The sequence below is a fragment of the Takifugu rubripes genome, chromosome 1 (assembly GCF_901000725.2).
Source record: "Takifugu rubripes chromosome 1, fTakRub1.2, whole genome shotgun sequence".
NCBI lineage: Eukaryota > Metazoa > Chordata > Actinopteri > Tetraodontiformes > Tetraodontidae > Takifugu > Takifugu rubripes.
In genome coordinates, this window is record NC_042285.1 from 10,673,929 (window position 1) to 10,693,311 (window position 19,383).

The window sequence follows — 19,383 nt, forward strand, 5'->3', positions numbered from 1 at the left end:
ATTTGACATTTTTACAGTGGTGAATATTATACAACTCGTGAATATTGTAAAATACGTGGGGAAGAAACTCAGATGACACGTTTTTACACGATTTCTGGAATACAATTTCATACAATGACCTTCAAAAAGACACAGAATATTCTTTTTTCCCTATGAAGTGTGTTAAAAAGTATGTTTTTTTTACTTATAAATCAAATTATGAATCTGAGGCCAATGGTGCCCTCTGCTGGACAACAAGCTCAAACAACCAGCCAATAGGAACAAAGCAGCACCTGCACTTCCTGGTTCACGACGGGGAGCTTTTTTGATGGGACCATTAGACGGAGCTAACGCGTAATCACCGCGTTCTGTTCATTTTATTTTACCTGCTGAATGAGCAACACCGTCGACTTGTCGAGGGTCGTTCCGCAGTTTGTGAGAGGAGAGCCAAGGTGCGTGTGACTGCGGGTGTGTGTTACTAAGAGGAAGGCTAAGCCTGTAAGCCTGCACCAAAACAAGCCGAGACTGGTTCGACACTTAGATTTCACCTCTGATGTCCATGAATAAGTATTAGCTGTTACTGTACAACAGCAATGTTCTGTTAGCACACTGCTAAACACCTTTAAGGGATTAAAAAGCGGCCCAGGTTTTGTTATTGTCCTGGTGGTATCTGAGGTTGCAGGATGTCGGTGACCCTGGATACACCTTTTAGCAGAAGCATCTTTGCTGGATCCCAGCCGATCCCAGCACTCACCACAATCACAGCGCGATTGCAAAGACCGAGATATAGATAATAGCGTGCACAAGAGATGGCCACAAAAATCACAGCAAGGATGGATCTGTGCTTCTCTTGACGTTTCCTTTTCAAACAGCTGATCATAATATATGTTTTCAAACACTCTGGGTCTAAACATACCCTGAGGGAAAGCGTGATGTATATGGATTTTTGTGTATTCAGTCCAGGTTACTGGTGCAGCCATGCCAGCATCCTTGCTGTGGGTGGTGGACGTGTATGGTCGTGTCTTCAGCCTTTCCACGGCGGGCCAGCAGTGGGAGCAGTGCCATGACATCCAAATGGAGTTCAAGCGGGTGGCGGCTGCTCAGCAATGTTGCTGGGGCATTGCTTGTGACAGCAACATCTACCTGAATGTCCACGCCTCCGACCTGCCCGTCCGCTACCAGGAGGAGGCCTATGAGAACCAAGTGAGTTTCTGTCATTCATCTGAGTGTCAGAGGCAATAATTAGTTCTAGTATACATTGTGCGTTAACTCTTAAGGAAAACTGTAATTGTGTAGTTCCCCTTCTGTAAATCTCATCATGAAATCCTCACGCAGATCTGGAACACTTCCCTCTTTGGTTAAACTTAGTTTTACTTTCACTTCATGAGTTTGATTACATAAGGAGACTTTCAACACTATATGTTTTATACGCTTGTTCCTGCCAGCGATGGAATCCTGTTGATGGTTTCTCCGAGCGATTGTTGCCAAGTGACCGCTGGCAGTGGAGTGATGTCACAGGGCTGCAGCATCATCCCCTGGACAGCTTCCAGCTCCCCTCCAGCAGTTGGGAATGGGAAGGCGACTGGTACGTGGATGAAAATTTTGAGGGAGAGCCTACAGAAAAAGAGGTGAGTTACTAGTCATTTTCTTCTCCTATTCTCCAATTTGGAATTTTTTACATTCACATTCATGTTTGCAGGGATGGAGCTACGCAGTCGACTTCCCCGCTACGTACTACAAAGACAAGAAGTGGAACTCCTGTGTCCGTCGCAGGCGATGGATCCGCTACAGGAGGTATAAAGCCATGGACATCTGGGCAAAGGTGTGTGGTATCCAAGTGTGTACATTGTGTGTGTTGAGTGTTCCACCTATTCACCCGTGTTTCTCTCCTTCTGTGTCCCGACAGATCCCGTCACAGCATGTAACCCTCCCAGATCCATTCAGCGACATCAGCTGTGGAGGCTGGGAGATCAGCGAGGAGCCCAGAGGACGGCTGTCACTGTGGGCAGTGTCCCTACAGGGGAAGGTATATGTGTACCTACACACACCTTAATGTATATATCCAGCCTGTACGTCACACTACGTTTGTTTTTTAATTTTTAATATTTTTTTTGCAAAAGATTTGTATATAATAATCAGTTTACCAGTTCTATCACATCGAGTTCTGAAACTGTTTGACCACCTTTTTTTGCTGCTGGAGAACTTTGTTGTTCTGCTTTCAATGAATGATCTAATTATTTAGGTGTGGTTTAGAGAGGGAATCTGTTTCGATAATCCCGAGGGCTCCTCTTGGGAGGAGGTGGCACTCCCCGGGGAGGTGGTCCAGATCAGCAGCGGCCCGGCAGACCTGGTGTGGGCAGTGCTGTGGGAGGGGCAGTTTGTTGTCAGGGAGGGCATCAGTCGAGACTGCCCCAAAGGTACAGTAAAGGACAACAGTCGTTTGTTTTTAGTTAGCTATTTTTATTAATTTGAGTTAACACCATGTCTATCTTTCATGGCAGGTACCTCCTGGATGACAGTGGACTCACCCAGCCCCGATGTAGGAGCAACACATGTTGCTGTGGGAAGTAACGTTGTTTGGGCTTTGACCAAGGACAACAGAGTAAGGAAAGTCTGTACTGAACAAAAAAAAAATACAAAAAATTATTTCAAATCACTATCAATTGAACCATTCCTAAATTATGTTGATTTGCATTATTACCTCCACCAAGGAGGTTATGTGACAGCTGGTGTTTGTCTGTTAGCAATATACCTCAAAACAGTGACGTGCGGTGAGGTTCACGGCTGGGGAGGCACTGACGTCAACAGTCAGATTTATAAACATCACTTGAACCCTCCAGAGCAGCATATTCACCATTTCACTGGCAGTTGAAAATTGCTTTAGCTTCTGAATATAATCCTCCATTCTGAACGTATGACAAGGCGAGAAGAAAGAAACTGATGACTCAGCACTTGACACGCTAACTGTAAATTGCTTATTCCACTGCCAATCTCTGGCATCATTAGTGCCCCCTAACATGAGGCCGGAGAAGTGTTGGCCTCCCTAGTTGCTGACAAAAACACAGCTAATTATATAAATCAGCTAAACTATGAAAATTTAGTTCATCTAGGATTCGTATTTGAACATTTAATAGTGACATAAAGAGAGAGAGCACCGCCCTTATCTGAGGCCCAGTCAAACCTGGCCTCCGGATGTAGGGGTGCTGCGCCGTGCTGCGCCGTGCTGCGCCGTGCTGCGCCGTGCTGCGCCGTGCTGTGTTTGTTGTCTCTTCTCAGTATTTTAATGGTAAACATGAAAATTAAAAGATAGTATAAAAATGGCAATAATTAGTTAATTGATAATTAGCTAATAAACTTACTGGAAAAATACAACCATTTAATTTATTTTTATTTTTTTAGGCCTGGCCTCCCCACCTCCTCTGACTGCACATCACTGCCTCAAAAAGTTCTGGATTTTAATGAAATTTTCAGATATGATATTGGGTCAAGGAGGATCCCAGTAATTTTGCCGATCCAAAATATGGCCATCTGGTGATCTTCCAGAGATCAAACTACAGAGGCTTTGATCGTAATGCAAGGCAACCTAGTGTTATGTAACTGTTTATCAGCACAGTTTTGTTCTTTTTTAACTTGGTTTACTCTGTGTGATCTCAGCAGAAAGTAATGTATAAACACATGCTGAAGTCAGATGCTTTTTTATCCTAATGAGTGATTTCCTGTCCACTGCTCTGGCAGGTGTGGTTCCGGCGTGGAGTGAACTCCCACAACCCCTGTGGTTCTGGTTGGATCAGTATGGTGGGCGAAATGAGTATGATCACCGTGGGACTCAATGACCAGGTGAGAAAGGCGTTCCTCTCCTGGTATCAGATCATAGCATGTGGACATTGGGCTCATCCCTCTGCTGCTTTGTCCAGGTCTTCGCTATCAGCTGTGAGGACCGGTCCGTGTGCTTTCGACAGAGCGTGACTGCCAGTGAACTGAGTGGGAAAACATGGAAGGCCGTCTGTGTCCCTCGAGACGTAGATCGATCCCACTCCAGCGCCAGCACAAATAGCCTGCAGAGGTAGTGAGACTGTTCTGAAGACGCGATCGATTAATTAAAATGGCATTAAATAATTTTGTCCCCCTTCCCGCAGTGCTGGGTGTTTCTTCCGTGATGAGGCACATGGTCAGTCCTCAGTGAGCGATATGGAATCAGATACTGACAAAACATCAACAGAGGGAGCCAGCGGCCTCCTCTCCTCTGCCTCTCCAGAGTCCCTCATCTGTGCAGCCGCAGATGGGTGTGGCCTTCCAACAGAGACTCCCAAACCCCACATCACCAAAGTGACCAGCGACAGCTTCATTTCTGAACTGGTCTCTGACCGAGAGCCCGCGACAACCTCTAAAGAAAGTAGCCTGACCGGTCCAACCGTTCCATGGGAGGAAAACACCCCCGGGAAAGTGGAGGCCGAAGAGCAGTGTGCAGCGATTCCTGTCAGCCAGTCTGTGGGTTCCGACGACCCCCAGTGGAGTAATGTGGATCTGGCGGAGGCACAGGGTCAGCAGACGCAGACGGGAATTGTGCAGGACACCGTCGACACCAGCAGTTTGTCATCAGTGGCCACGTACTCTCTGGCCATGGAGGATCCTTACGGCGTAGACGAGCACCCGTTGTGGGCCTGGGTCAGTGGGGGGGGCTGCGACGTGGACAGTCACTCCCAACTCAACTGGTTCAACTTTCTATTGACTAATTCGTGTGAGTTAAATGAGACTGAGTCATTCAGTTAAAAGCTAATGGGGGCTTCTGAGGTTTTAGGATCACCGGTTGGTAAAACGTTGTTACTTTTCTTCTCTTTCCCAGCATTGGTCCAGTCTATGACTCTATCCATCACGCCAGCCCAGACGGCAGCCTGGCGGAAACAAATCTTTGAGCAGCTGAGTGAGAGGACCAAAAGAGAGATGGATAATTTTAGGCATTACGAACAAGCTGTAGAACAGGTGGGTGATGTCATTTACCAGTCATCAGTAGCTTATTCATTTATTTTGCGTGTCTCCGTATATGTTCACGTCTGCCTGTTTGATCCATCTCCGCTCCCTGGTCTACAGTCGGTGTGGGTAAAGAAAGGAACCATGCAGTGGTGGAAAGACTGGAAGCCACACAAGTGGGTTAATGTTCATTTCGCACTGGAGCAGTTCTCAGGACCCGAGGGCAACAAGGATGGCATCCTCTTTGTCTACTATAACTTTTATGAGGAGAAAAAGGTGCGTGTGTGTGCGGAAGCACGTGCGGGCGCATTCCTGAATTCACTCTCTCTCCCTTTCACCTTCTACCGTACCAGTACCTTCACTCTTTCATCAATGAGGTCACCATTCTGGTTCCAGTGCTTAGTAGTGATTTCAAACACACCTTTGCCATCTACACCCCTGAGCGGACCAAACAGAGGTGGCCGATCAGACTGGCCACGGCCACGGAGCTGGAGATGCATGATTGGGTATGTAAGGGGGGTCTGTACCTGTCCTTGGAAGGAAAACGTCTTCAATGCTCATCATCATTTTTCGTTTCTCTTCCTGTGAACCTCAAGCTGGCATTGTTAAGTGTGTCCTGCTGTGACTCCAGAGGAATCCAGGGTCCTCCTTCCAAACAGGCCATCTGGTCGATCACGTGTAAAGGGGACATCTTCGTCAGTGAGCCATCTCCAGCTCTGGAGGCTGTTCCGTACCCCACGCCCTGCGACCAGATGTAAGAACATCCATACATTTTTCCTTCAAAGTCAAAAGATCATCAGTCTACTTTCGACCCTCATCCTCAAGAGACGATGTTACATTTCTGCATTTTAGTCATACCTATAGTCCTACTAATCCCATATATCCAGGATTTTTTTTAAAAATCACACCAAACAAAAGCTTGGGTCTCAGGAGGTTCTTTTCCCCATTTGTTCAGGTTTTGGAGGCAGGTTGGTGGTCATTTGCGCATGGTGGAGTGTAACAGTTTGGGCATAGTGTGGGGGATCGGCTATGACCACACGGCCTGGGTTTACACTGGGGGCTACGGAGGAGGCTTCTTCCAGGGACTGGCCAGCAGCACAGATAATATTTACACGCAGACAGATGTGAAGAGCGTCTACATCTATGAGAACCAGAGATGGAACCCTGTCACTGGCTACACCAACAGGTGAACTGGTTTGTTTCCAGCTTGGAACTTTACATACGGAAATATCTGGTGGTGTATCATGTTAATCGTAAAATAATGAAGTGATCCCATTTTTTGTTCACATGCTACTTGTTACTGCAGCTAAACAGTCTTTGGTTGTGTTTGTTGCAGAGGGCTGCCCACAGATCGCTACATGTGGAGTGATGCGTCAGGGCTGCACGAGTGCACAAAAACAAATACGAAACCTCCCTCTCCACAGTGGACATGGGTCAGTACAGCCGTGTTCCAGAACTGTCAAGGCAGCAAATGTTGGAAAGACTGTTTTGGACGTCGCTTTATTCCACTTTGCTGCTCTCAGGTGTCTGAATGGGCCATAGACTACGGCGTCTCGGGGGGGACAGACAGAGAAGGCTGGCAATATGCCGCTGATTTTCCAACGTAAGCTTCTTAAATCATGGCTGTCACATATGAGATTGTTTTGTTTTATTCCTACTCCGTATTTAGATTTCGTTCCTCCACCGCCTTGTCTCTCCAGGTCATATCACGGCCATAAAACAATGAAGGACTTTGTGCGCCGTAGACGTTGGGCCAGGTACTATTTATTTTAAAAAAAACAAAAAATACAAACAAACCAAACACTGACTTTTTTTAATATTAGGCAGGCTCAGTCTGAGGGTGCAAGTGGCTTTTCTTGTAGTTGTTTTTAGATTGCTAACTATTTCTCTTTTGTTGTTATTCTGCAAAAAGGCAATAATTAAAATAGCTGACATTTTTACTAGCTCAGCATGCAGAGTCCAAGAATGAAATAATGTTGTGGTTTAAGTTCTCCTCAGCGGACATGCATCAGTCTCTCAAACTCACACTCTGACCACATTCGCAGCTCAGCAGTCACATGTTCAACAGTGTGAAGTGATGCGGATGTCAGTGCAGAAAAAATAGCATCAGTAGGCATTAGCCCATAAAAGAGTGGTATACAGCATGTTGGCTGGTTAGCATGTGTGCTTTACTCATAGTCCAGCTGCTCCAGTAGCTTCACATATTCTACTTACATGTGTCTGTTAACCATGTTTCTCCTGCTCCCTAGGAAGTGTAAGCTAACGACCACAGGTCCCTGGCAGGAAGTCTCACCTATAGCGCTAAGCGATGTGAGCATCCTTCCGTGTGCTGCTCAGAGCAGCGTGGACGTGGTGCCTCTGTGGGCCATCAGTAACAAAGGAGATGTGCTGTGCCGACTGGGAGTCTCCTCACTGACGCCTGCTGTGAGCCGTGTTCACTGTAATGCAGATGTACCAAACTGTAGAACCTGCAGGCCTTTATTGGCATTATGTCAGACAGATTGTGGAATCTTCATTTTAAGTATTAACGGAGACTTTTCTAACATTGTTGTCGCTTGGTGATTCCCCTCCAGGGCTCTTCCTGGCTCCATGTGGGAACCGACCAGCCTTTCAAGTCGATCTCCATCGGGGCTGCCAGCCAGGTTTGGGCCATTGCCAGAGATGGTTCTGCCTTTTATAGGGGTTCTGTCTGCCCTCAGAACCCAGCAGGTCAGTGGATCCAAGACTGCAATAGGTCATGTGAGAAATAACACCCTGTTAGATTTTCTGTTTTGTGGCCCTCTGCAGGGGATAGTTGGTATCACATCCCCTCCCCATCCAGACAGAAGCTGAAACAGGTGTCTGTGGGGAGGACCTCAGTGCACGCTGTGGATGAAAATGGTAAAGCAACTGCATGCCTCATATTTATCTTTGTTGTTAGTACTTTTGATGACGCATCTATTTCCTTTCCAGAAAACCTCTGGTACAGACAGGGCGTGACCCCCAGTTACCCTCAGGGCTCCTCCTGGGAACACATCTCTAATAATGTCCGCAAGGTTTCTGTGGGCCCCCTGGACCAGGTAAGAACCATGATATCAATAGAGAGCTGTCTTAGAATATAAATAGAACATTTCTTCATCCCAACTGTCATTTTTATTTCTCCAATGTAGGTGTGGATCATTGCAGACAAAGTCCAGGGCAGCCACAGTCTGAGCCATGGGACAGTTTGCCACCGACTTGGAGTCCAACCACTCACACCTAAGGGACAGTCATGGGACTATGGAATCGGGGTAAGGCACAAGAGTTTCTGATCAGACAAGACTCGCTCGTGATTTCTGTTATGATTTTAGGGTGGATGGGATTACATCACAGTGAGGGGGAACTCCTTAGAGCCGGCCCGCATCTGCCTTCCCGCTCTAACAGACCCAGCTCCACGGAGCCTCCTCACTGTCCAGACTCCAGAGGTCCACACCGATGCCGTTTGATTCCAGACATCATCAAATATTAATTATTTTTAGCAAGCATTGTAGATATTTCAGCTGTTAGTCTTTACTTTAGTCACTGGAAGCAGCAATTTTACATTCACAACAATTTTAAGGACTTTTTTTTTTTTCTCATTGATTTTGTTTGTTTTTTTACATGTAAAAAAGTGCCGTTAATTTATATTTTATTGCTGAGCTGTTCATTCTCTGCAGCCTCAGTATTTCATATACAGAAACCATCTCACAATCATGTTGGATGCAGGTTTCACAGTGTGAATGTTCTGATAATCTGCTCAACAGTTATACTCAGATGCTGGTTTTCTGGTTCCCAATAAAAAGGCTAATTGGTTTTGTTGAGTCAGAAATGTTAATTTTGGACCAGTAAAACCTGTTTGCGGTGGGTGAGACGGCGTGAGTCGCTGAAATTTAAGACAACCACGGGAAAACAAACATGTCTGTAAGACTAAGTTCCTGTAAAATAATGTTGACTTTTCTTTAGGGGATTTGGAAGTTTCCTGTTGTGTTCTGGCCTTTCCTTTCTTTTTTTTAAGTTGTAAAAAAGAAAAGGCCCTGCGCAGGATTCATTCACCAGCGCTGGCTGCTGCTCCCCTTATATAAATGTTTCTTTCTGAAAAATCATGTTACTGTCATAAATTGTACTATTTGTTTTGTCTTGTTGGAACGGTACAACTCAGTCAACCTCTTTCTCAGGAAAACCTGCTCGTTCCCACTTGAACTGGACTGTCTGTAGTGAAGTGGTGTCAAAAAAGCTTAATGTATTTTTGTTGTAAATAAATAAGATGCTACAATTTTAAACGACTGGTACTTTATGAAAGAGGATTGTACATTTTTTGTGTTATTGTGTTTGTACATTTTCACTCATAAGGACAATTGTTCCCATCCCAAAGTTGTCATTTATCCCATTCCCTGTTGAAGTGAAAATATAAATGTGTGTGACATGTGAACCTTGTGATATGTTACTGTAACACATCAGTGCTGCTGAATACATATGTGTATTACACTGTAAAAATCCCAGTCCTTGTCAATAAATAAGAGTTTATTGATTAACTCCTTCTAGTGTTTCTCACCTTTGTAAAATCAACGGCCTTCCACAATAAGTGTGTGAAAAATATACTTTAAAAATAAGAATCCCATAGGAGGTAAACTGTTATCCTCTCGACTGCAGAGCACCCTAATGAGCAAACACACTTTCAATATTTAGGTGTGCTGCTTGCCTTCCCTTTTATCTGGGCTGTGTCAGTTAACACTCGAGGCTGCCATGAACAGGTTTCACCACAGAAAACATACAGGAAACATTCCTGTTAGTAAAGAAGATGAGAATTAAAAGACAGAATGTTGAAAGTTTAGCCCTCCATTTCTGAGTAAAATAGCAAATTATCTTCTTCGCCCGTCCAGTCTTATGTCCTTGTCTGTGTTGCAAAGGGTTTTCCAACCACTTCTTATCGTGCAGGACGGGTGTCTTCAGTCTACCTCATGGGTTTACCGTCTCTGTGATCTGGGACACCCAGCTGCGTAGAAACCCCACATCTGTACAGATGTGAGCATGTAGGAGCTGGATATCTATCAAGATCTGGCCCCGAATGTCTACCAGAGCCGAACAGTTGACCTCCCGGTGGCGGTCCTGGCCTGCGAACTGCCCTGGAGCCGTGTTAGCTGTGCTGGCTAAAGTCCTGCATTTGTGTGATGTACTTGGTGAGCTCCTCCTCCCCATCCTCCGCCAGGTGCTGCTGGTAGCACTGGAGCAGTTTGGCAGTGCTGCTTTCAGAGGGGACCCCACTTGCGGGCAGGCAGGCCCCTGACATATCCAGGATGATGGTGGTCAGGGATTTGATGTAATTCTTAGCCAGGGTCAGAGTTTCAATCTTGGACAGCTTCTTCTCCGTCTTGACGTGGGGGATGGCCTCACGTAAAGCCTGGAAGGCGTTGTTGAGTTTATGCATGCGCTGGCGTTCCCTCTCATTGCTCTCGAGCCGTCGAATGCTTCTTTCTTTGTTGCTCGAGCCGTGTTGCCTGCGCCGCCGGCCTCCACCTGCTCCTTTACGCTTGCCTTCGTTTGCTTTTAGAGACTCCCTCCACGATCCGCTGATCCGGACTGAAGCCTCAGAGCCCTCCTGTTCACTGGAACCTGGTTCTGTGTCTGGTTCTAGCTCCGGTTCAGGGTCAGACCAGGTCCTCCTGGATTGTTTTCCTGCCTTTCCTTTGGACTTCATGCTGCTGCCACCTTCACCTCACTCTGCCTCTTTGTCAGTCTCACAGCTTCACCAGGCCTGGAAGAATAAGTGGGAATAAATCTATGCATTACTGGAACAATTCCCATCATTTTCCTCCCTTTTTTCCACAACGATGAGCAATTCAAACGCTTCCCTCATCCTGTTGTATCTAATCAGCCTGTTGCGGTGTGAAAACGCCATGATGTTGGTCTGCTAATCTCTCTTATCCTCACAGCCCTCAGATAAAGCTCACTTGAAGGTTACACTCAAAAAACAACAGCCAGCCACAGGAGCACTCACAGGAACCCCCTCCAACTGCTTTTAAACTACACAGAAATATAGATGTATGGAATAAAACTAGGGAATGCAATGCATAACCATTCCAACTTTTTTTAAAGTACATTTTTGTGAAAGCAGTTTAAGAAAATAATATATTTCAGTATTTAGAATTTAACAGATCATCGGTTGTTTTTGGGGGGGGGGGGGGTTCCAAAAAGAGCAAAAATAGCTAATTTAATCTTCTAAGTTAATTGCCTCGTTTTCATCATAAAAGTTAGATCAATATCTTTAAAGATACCAAATTAAAGCGAATTTATAAGGGGCTTAAAAAGCCTTACCTCAGTAGTTAATGTGATTTCCTCCTCTCGAGTGTTTTCAGGTAACTCAGCCGATCATCCAAAGCAACATCATCCAAAGTGAAGCCCGAAGAAGCAGCGGTGCGTCTCGGCGCGCACACATGCATACGCACGCACGCTTAACTGTGACATGTGGGCCACCTGCAGCTGACTGAAGTACACGTAGCGCTGCACAGCCAATCAGCGAGCCCGCCCACTCCCTCCAGCCCAACCTTCTGCCTAAAAACGACTGTGCCAGAGAGTCACCGTGGACCCAACGCACAAAAATCGGACCCGACCCAGGAGATGTCCTTTATTACTCAAAGGCAGCAGCGTTACTGCAAAATGGTGCGTTCAAATATTGTAAAAAGTCAATATTTTACAAATAGTGCCTTAAGATAAGTGCATGAAAACACAGATAACGCCCCTCCACCCTTTCCAAAGCTAAAATCTGTCACTGTCTGTCAATGGTGTTTGTGCTAACGTTTTAATCCTGCAGCCAATTGCTCAGACCCCATGATAACAACTTTGTAAATCCTTTGTGGTCTCAGCGACTTTTGTAACTTGGATTATTTGGGCAAACTGCATTGAAGCAAAGCGTAAACAAGTGTTCCAAGGAGGATGTTGTCCCACTGTTGTCAGGTAAAATGGAGAATTGTCTCACATCATAATGGTGCATCTCTATTTAATGCCAGAGTCACTATATTTCCTGAAAGTCCTGGACTTTCTTCTGGCTCTGCATTCTTTCATTACTCAAAAGCAGTTAACATAATTTCCATTGTAGCTTATCGCCCTCCACAGCTTCATTTGAATACAGTCCTCCAGGCAGGAGCAGTGCCGGCTCCTCATTCATCACGATAGGTTTTGTTTTACCAGTTCGCATGCTGCAGAATTCTACTACTAACGACAGCTTTTAGTTGCTCACAAAGACTGTTGTGGTCCAACAACTGCCCCCCTCCCCAGAGATGGCAACTAAATAAGGTCAGGCAGTAATTAAGCGTACGAATGTTAGTAAACCTTTGGTGAATAACCTGAAGCATGCCATGTCTGTTTGACCCTGGGGCAACAGATGTCAGTTTGGATAATTGTGTGTATTTTAAACACATCTATCATTTAATAACCAAAGAATCATACAATTTTTTGTCATCAGGGTGAAACAAAAAGAATGACAGAAAAGGTGCAGGGGCAGAATAGATCAGTTCTCTGACTTACCTGTCATGTCTGTTGACAGGTGAACATAAATTGTGTACTTTTCCTTTACAAAAATATATTCTTACTAAATGTAGTATAAGCTTCTATATCAAATTAACATTTATTATTAACCTAATTAAATAGATGTATCTGCAATCTATGTCTCCTCCCAGTTTAAAATTAGGAACCCATAATGAGTCAACAGTGAATGATTCTCAAGTGAGCATGTGAGTTTATTTATTAAAAATGTTTAGCAATTAAATATAATGCATTGGTGTCCTTGAATAACTCTGTGTGTGCGTGTGCGTGTGTGTGTGTGTGTGTGTGTGTGTGTGTGTGTGCGTGTGTGTGTGTGTGTTTGTGTGACTTTTTTTCCAGGTACACTGTATCTAATCAACCAAACTTTGCTCATCTGGGCTCTGTGGAAACACTACCTGCTACTTTTAGTTTGTTTAGTTTCTCTCTGCTTTGGCTCCTTGACTGACACTGTTTATTCACCCACAGCCACCAACACATTCCCAGCTGAAATGCTAAGTTGCCCATGAAGAAGCAGAAAATGTGCAACAAATCCATGCAAAATAAAGTGAATGATCCTGCACTGATCTGCAAATTAAATGAATTTGAAAGTCTTGTCGCTTGAAAACGAGAACGTTCATTTTTCTCAGGTCAGAGAGGCACAAACTAGCCCCAAAACAGCTCCCAAGAGCTTTGCAGCTGGAAATCTACCAATGCTGTTATGCAACTGTCTGTTTTTCTCATGTCGGTCCACAAATGTGAAGACTGAAGGCAGTGTCACACAATCCTGCGTGGCAGTGATGTCACGAGCAACAGGTGCCATGAATCCATTTGCAGCCCAGAGAGAGGGGAGGGAAAAGGCCATTAAAATCCCTGACTCATCATAAAAGAGGAGAGAGAGGTGAGGATGATGAGGTCTGGGTGATTCGTCAGTTTTTCCATTCAATCAAGGGTGGCTATGCTAAAGAAAAACAGGTGTGGATGTCACTTTTGACCATGGTGACACTGAGTTGGCCTTTAGCTGAAAACAGTGTTACAGAGATGTGCGACAACAATCCTTGTTTTGTCATGTGTCAACGATACGTTTGAGGGGACTCGAGCACGGAAAAAATGGCTTCTCCTGTGCCAAACTGAGCGGCATCTGCGGACCTGCAGGCAAAACCAAACACAGAGTGGATAATGATGTGTCAACAGCCTCCAGCATCTGGATTTAGACTTAAAAAGTCAGGTTGCTGATCTTCCGTGTCCCACCCTGATCTTGTTAGATGAGGCCTTCTTGTCTGAAGCAACGTGATCAAATGAGGAAGAAAATACAATGTGCTTTATTAATGGAAAAGTGGAAGAGTTGCAACAATATTAATGTTTTTCATTCTCTTCCTTTTTGGGAAGAAAAAAATTCAAACATTCTTTGATCATCTTTTCTGTGAGAAAGTTTTTAACTGTGGCCATCTTCCATTGGATCACATTGGAGATGCTTCTGCTTCTGAATCCGAGTCCACCTGAGGTGACATATAAGATATAATTCAGAAAAACACACATGTACAGAAGCTCTCACAGCTTCATTTTCAGTATCATATTTGGAGGAGCAGATCACCACCTGCCCAGTTCCACATCTTTGGAGATGAATGATGTCATCCTGTCTTTGGACCATGTCCAACGCGCATAAATTCAAGACTTTGTGGGCTCACAGTGATCTACTGCGTGGTTCAAGAGTTCAAGCCCACAGATTATACGTGAGACTGACAACAACAGGATGCTCTAAAACTGCCCGTTTGGCCTCAGTCAGCTGAATGATCCTCCGTGCACAAAAACAGGTACGTTATTTGACCACTCGCTCCTGAAGCTGAATAAATATGGAGGTCCATCCATCCACAGAGACGGAGACGCAATAGGAAACTTTCACTGCTCTGTGGTAACCAGGCAACAGCTGGAGGAGTGACTCAGGGAAGGAAGAGAGGCGCTGACTCACAGCTGCTGTGACGTAAATGATGTGAAGGACACACACACACACTCACATACACACACACACACATTTACAAGGCCATGGAAGTCCACCTCACTGTACAGAAGGTCAGAGAAAGGCCGCTCTAGCTGTTGTTTATGAAAGACTTTTTTCTGTGAAATATAAATGTATGAAATGAAGTTAGGACCGTGGTCATCAAGAGATTTGCACAGCTCAAAATAATGTTGCATCACATTTCTACAAAATGCTTGTTTGAATGCTTTAAAGCATCTTTATTCATTCTCCACTACAACACCATACTTTTGCCCTTTCCCCTTGGCTCCTACTGCCCCCGGGTAAACACAAAAGGTCAAAAATAAAATGGACATTCAGACAGGCGAGAGAGCACAAAAAAAAATAAAAACATGTGCTACAATGCACTACAGAAAACAAATATATTAGAATTTTTAATACATTTTTAAACTTAGACCATTTTTAACAATATATCAAACAAAATTCAGGAAATAAATGCTTTTGATGAATGAATGTATTAAACACATTATCAACATTATTATTTTAAATTTTGCTATTCAGTTGATTAGATTCAAAGTAAAGTCTCTGGTGATACAATAAACATCCACATCCATATGGTGACTGTAAATGTATCTTCCATCATTTAAATTCCTACCATATTTATTGTAATTCGTTGCTGCTGTCCTCCCTCTGGCAACAAAATCACTAATGCTGGAGTTGTGAATGACATACTCAGACAGCATCAGGATGTTGTTCCCAGCAGGTGACGTACCGATGAATGAAGCCCATGAAACAAATCAAGGAAGTGGTTCAGAGGTGGACATTTAGAATACAAATGGTGCGTTCTTCACTTCAGCTGTGTGAGGTTCTCTTGCACCCAAATGTCAGATGGAAAATCAACACAGGTTAAAAACTTAATGGTTTGTGTGTTTAGCCAAACATGAAAATCATTAAGTGTTGAGTGTGATTTCCAAGCAGCATCAGGTCCCACCAGCTGGCGCTACCCCATCATTTCCTGCAGCAGACAGGTAAACCTGACCTCACTTTGGTGCACCACCATAAACCATTTGGCTGTTGCAATAAAAGAGCTAAAAGCAAGACCCGTGTGGGCCAATTCTGCCACATTTTACGTCTCAAACCGAGCAGCATGTACAGTGTGGTGAAAGATCTATGAGACTGTATCCTTTTACCCTGCAGGGGCAGAACGATGACAGCAGGGTAACTGGAGAAGATTTGACTTATTCTGACCATGCAAAATGCAGCATGCTGGAAGTCTCCTGCCCCAGAATCAGAAAGCTGGGAGTGCTGTTTGCAGCCTTTATTTGGACACTGCAGGGTGTAACAGAAAGTATGAGAGGGAGTGAATTGTGGTATTACAACTACAATATCTGTCATAAACTTGGCTCTGTTACCTTTAATAACACAATATTAAACAGAACTGTAACACAGATGTAGAAGATGTAAAGATCTTTTCTGCAGCCCTTGAATGAATCATTACAGAGACACTGTTGAAAGGGTATCATTTATGTCATGATTTAAATATTTAATCAATCTCAAAACACTGACTGGGTATTTATGAGATTCTGTTGACAGTGTTATGTTTGCTCCCTCCTCCGGGTCCAAACCAGCACCTACTGATATATTGGGAGAAGAATGTGTAAAGATACGAAGCAAGGAGCTGTAAATGTGCAGAGAAAGACAGAAGGATAGACTCTATCTCATCTCCTGGTGTTATAAAAACATTGTTTACTCAGTTAACGTCAGTTTTCACTCCATAATTCATCATATATCTTCTTTGGTTTTTGACAAATGGAGGCCTAATTTGCTTGCACAGTCTCACAAGACCTTGAAAAGCAAACAGTTAGATAGTATAATATGGACAAACATAAGTTCTGCCAAATGTGAATTGTTTTCAGGTATATGAAGTGATAAAATAAAGCAACATTTTACTAACTTGATTTGAATGACCCAAAATTTCACAAAACAGCAGATAAAATAACTATATTTGCGGGTCTATTGCTGAATATGCTGCAAGTGTTCTACCACCAGGGTGCAGCAGAGTGCAACAGGGGTAGAGGATTGGAACAGGTTTTTGTCTCTGCCTGTTTTAAAAACGATGTTTGATGTCACCCTCCCTGAAGTCAAAGCACAGCTAAGGCAGTAGCTAAACTGGGTAAAATGCTAATCTCAGAAACACCATAAATTTAACACAATGTTGTGTTGTGTCATGACTGTAGGGAATCTAACATGAGAAACGAGGGCGTGCTTGTATGCAAAAAACATCAGGGTAAGTGTTGAAAGGCAGGGTCAGTGACATTTGACCTATATGAACACACTTACATGCAGGCAGCTGTGGGACTGGTTTAAAATGTTTGAGGTGTGCCTTTGAGTGCTCGTTGACAGAGCACTTATTTACAGGCACACACGTAAACAAGTCATGAATTCCTTTTTTATAGCCTAACTTTGAGTCATTTGTGCCTTTCATTTTGACCATATCTCGTCCTTTTTGTGGACAAATGTTGTATTTTCAATTAAATGCAGCACACACAGTGGTTTTATATGGAGACAAAGTAGTTTAAACAGACAACAGCCTCATTTAGGGCTTAGTAACAAACGCTATGCACATCTATGTCTATCAGCAAACCTATAACTCAAAGCTCTCCATGACACTACTATGGAGTGTAAGCCCCCCAGAGCTCCTAAACCAGGGAGTCGCTGAATCCCCCATCCTGCTCCTAAATACGTTCAGCTCGCCTGGTTGCAACAGCACAGATCCTATCAGTTGTATCCTTGAGCTGACTGGTATTCATCAGGCCCTGATCCAGTTGCAACGCAGCGACCGCATCTAAGTCCAAAGTGAAATGAGTTGAGTTTGTTGCTTGGTTACCGTTCAGGGAAGAAACAGAGCCACCAACACATGGGATGTATATTTAATTTAAACACCTTTAAGAATATTTGACAATATTTTGGCCATTTTCTTCAACACTCCAATTCTAGCAAAGTTAGCATAAAGTCTGTAACCTGACAGAGAGCCTCTTATTTACTGAGAAGATCTTTAAATGTTTTGGTCAGGCAACAGTTTTTACACTAACAAAGCAGGCTAACTCTGTTTATTACTGTTAGGATAATTTGGACTTTTATTGTCAATATTGAATTTAGTTTAAAAATAATGACTTAAAGTTTGTAATGCGGGCAGAGACCATAAGATCAACAATTATGAAAATTTTAGGTCAACATGGCAATAATAATCTATGCAACATGCGGTACATAGACAATGACACAAGTATTTTCCTTCAGGACTTGACTTGTCTTGTCCAACTGGTTTAAGGGAGCACAGAGCAAATTTAGTTAGTTTAGGTAATTTAGCTGAGAAGGAACTGAATAACTCTAACAAACAGACTGCTATCCACCGTGTGTGTGTGTGTGTGGGGGGGGGGGGGGGGGGGGGGGGTGAGGCTGGTGAGGTGGTGGGAAGAGCGTTACCTTAGCTGAATTTGAGAGCGTCACTGGCATGTCCAGGCTGCAGCTGGTCAGATGGAAATAGACAAGGTCGCAACTGAGCCCAGAAAAAAAAAAACAGGATGCATGCATGATATACAGTGTACACTTCACATACATAAGATGAAACCCGATACTCTTTATATTTATGCGTTCTACACGGAGAAGGTTAAAAGTCAGTGTGGCCTTCAAGGCATCACTTTCTTCAGTGTAACACATAACCATGGATTTATTGGTGCTATAAGGACACATATGATATCTCACTATTTGCTTTAGTATTTCATTAAATGTTTTACAATTAAATCACCAATATAAATACTAAAAATAGAAATACATTTTCTCAATTATGTGTCCTGTGGGTTCGATTTAGCGCCATCTAGTAGTAATAATACAGATTACACAAATCAATTCCCCACAACCACTGTTTTCAAAAGTTGGAGAACTTCCAACGCCGTTAGTTGTTAGTGAACACACCATGACACAAATATACATAAATATGATAGAAACCAAAATACTGAATCCCAAACTAATAAAAATGTCTTAAATCAATTAGAGTTTTGTCCACATCTGAAACATTACTAATGTCTCTAATGTTCCCCAGATTATCACCAAAAACGTATAAGTGCCATCCCAGTCTGTAGGAATGTGAGTAATGGTGATGGAAGATGTGATTGTTTATGATCCTGAATGTGCCTCAGGTAATCGTTCCATACTGAACATCAAAGCATCTAAACAGAATTCATCCGAAAAATGTAACCCACCATCAGTTAGTGTATGCATCTTACCTCTGTTACTCTGTGTTTCCTTGGCCAGTACATAAAGACGTCAGTGACTCCGGGTGTGAGCACCTATGTGACCTCCGCACAAACTTGATCTTCTCTACAGAAGCACAGCCACACTCACACTTGCTTGGTCCACATATATAGCTGAAAAAAGCAAAATAGCCCAACTGTACCATCGCTGTACCATAATCCTCCTCTCACACTTATTCCCATCATCCTGTTGGTGTCCATGTCTCTCTGCGTGACTGTCATTTCCTCTCTGTTCCATCCCCCTCATCCTCCCCTCTTCCACAGCTCCATCACACAGGATGCTTTGCCTTCCTGAAAACATGCTTCGCAGCATGGAAAAGGGACAAAGCCGAGGGGGGCAAGTAAGTGCTGGGGGGGGACACAGAGGATGTTTGTGTCATTCTTCTGCTCACCACAGGCCTCAATGTGGTCCATCCTGAGGAAACCAGGCTCGCGTCATCCTGGCTCAGCCTCTGGCCCACACGTGCTGCCATCAGAACCGGGATGACGCATTAACACCAGCATTCCTGCAGCTCCTCACACACAGGAGACCAAATGAGGCAAGAGCCACCAAACTACTCCAGATTTTACAGTTACAGGAGAAGTTGCCAATGCTGCCAATAACTAGGGTAGTGCTGGCTGTGAGCCTGAACCAGATCT

The 19,383-nt window shown here is 43.9% G+C and overlaps 2 protein-coding genes and 2 long non-coding RNA genes across 8 annotated transcripts; 2 read left to right on the forward strand and 2 right to left on the reverse strand.

Moving 5' to 3' along the window:
• The first annotated feature begins 252 nt into the window (after positions 1-252).
• On the forward strand, positions 253-9,476 carry tecpr1a (tectonin beta-propeller repeat containing 1a). 3 transcript variants are annotated; one of them, XM_029840508.1, is made up of 24 exons: positions 254-447; positions 938-1,182; positions 1,425-1,607; positions 1,679-1,801; positions 1,886-2,005; positions 2,222-2,396; positions 2,481-2,581; positions 3,715-3,816; positions 3,894-4,042; positions 4,116-4,717; positions 4,823-4,959; positions 5,068-5,223; positions 5,301-5,453; positions 5,544-5,701; positions 5,903-6,133; positions 6,284-6,380; positions 6,471-6,550; positions 6,648-6,704; positions 7,197-7,371; positions 7,521-7,656; positions 7,735-7,827; positions 7,900-8,006; positions 8,097-8,216; positions 8,277-9,476. In XM_029840508.1, exons 2-24 carry the CDS (start codon positions 958-960, stop codon positions 8,409-8,411), a joined length of 3,615 nt encoding a protein of 1,204 aa, XP_029696368.1. In that variant the 5' UTR covers positions 254-447; positions 938-957; the 3' UTR covers positions 8,412-9,476. The 3 variants fall into 3 exon arrangements, 2 of the variants coding, with proteins under 2 accessions (XP_029696368.1, XP_011602783.2); XM_011604481.2 differs by having other exon boundaries at positions 254-431; XR_003889314.1 differs by lacking the exons at positions 8,097-8,216; positions 8,277-9,476 and having other exon boundaries at positions 253-431; positions 7,197-7,387; positions 7,900-7,945.
• Positions 9,218-11,408, reverse strand: bhlha15 (basic helix-loop-helix family, member a15). The gene is made up of 2 exons (XM_011604475.2): positions 11,257-11,408; positions 9,218-10,696 (listed from the first exon to the last, which is right to left on the reverse strand). Exon 2 carries the CDS (start codon positions 10,637-10,639, stop codon positions 10,079-10,081), a length of 561 nt encoding a protein of 186 aa, XP_011602777.1. The 5' UTR covers positions 10,640-10,696; positions 11,257-11,408; the 3' UTR covers positions 9,218-10,078.
• A 73-nt stretch (positions 11,409-11,481) lies between these two features.
• On the forward strand, positions 11,482-13,073 carry LOC115250742 (uncharacterized). 2 transcript variants are annotated; one of them, XR_003889318.1, is made up of 3 exons: positions 11,482-11,601; positions 11,805-12,671; positions 12,823-13,073. It is a non-coding gene; the product is annotated as an uncharacterized lncRNA (long non-coding RNA). The 2 variants fall into 2 exon arrangements; XR_003889317.1 differs by having other exon boundaries at positions 11,510-12,671.
• A 2,701-nt stretch (positions 13,074-15,774) lies between these two features.
• Positions 15,775-19,031, reverse strand: LOC105416523 (uncharacterized). 2 transcript variants are annotated; one of them, XR_003889321.1, is made up of 3 exons: positions 18,718-19,031; positions 17,918-17,990; positions 15,775-16,068 (listed from the first exon to the last, which is right to left on the reverse strand). It is a non-coding gene; the product is annotated as an uncharacterized lncRNA (long non-coding RNA). The 2 variants fall into 2 exon arrangements; XR_003889323.1 differs by lacking the exon at positions 15,775-16,068 and adding an exon at positions 17,524-17,752.
• Between the last annotated feature and the right edge of the window lie 352 nt (positions 19,032-19,383).

Coding starts and splice junctions, on each gene's coding strand:
- tecpr1a (XM_029840508.1), top strand. CDS start 958: ATGCCAGCATCCTTGCTGTGGGTGGTGGACGTGTATGGTCGTGTCTTC. Junction 1,802..1,885: donor CCATGGACATCTGGGCAAAG/GTGTGTGGTATC, acceptor GTGTCCCGACAG/ATCCCGTCACAGCATGTAAC. Junction 7,657..7,734: donor CTGCCCTCAGAACCCAGCAG/GTCAGTGGATCC, acceptor GGCCCTCTGCAG/GGGATAGTTGGTATCACATC.
- bhlha15 (XM_011604475.2), bottom strand. CDS start 10,639: ATGAAGTCCAAAGGAAAGGCAGGAAAACAATCCAGGAGGACCTGGTCT.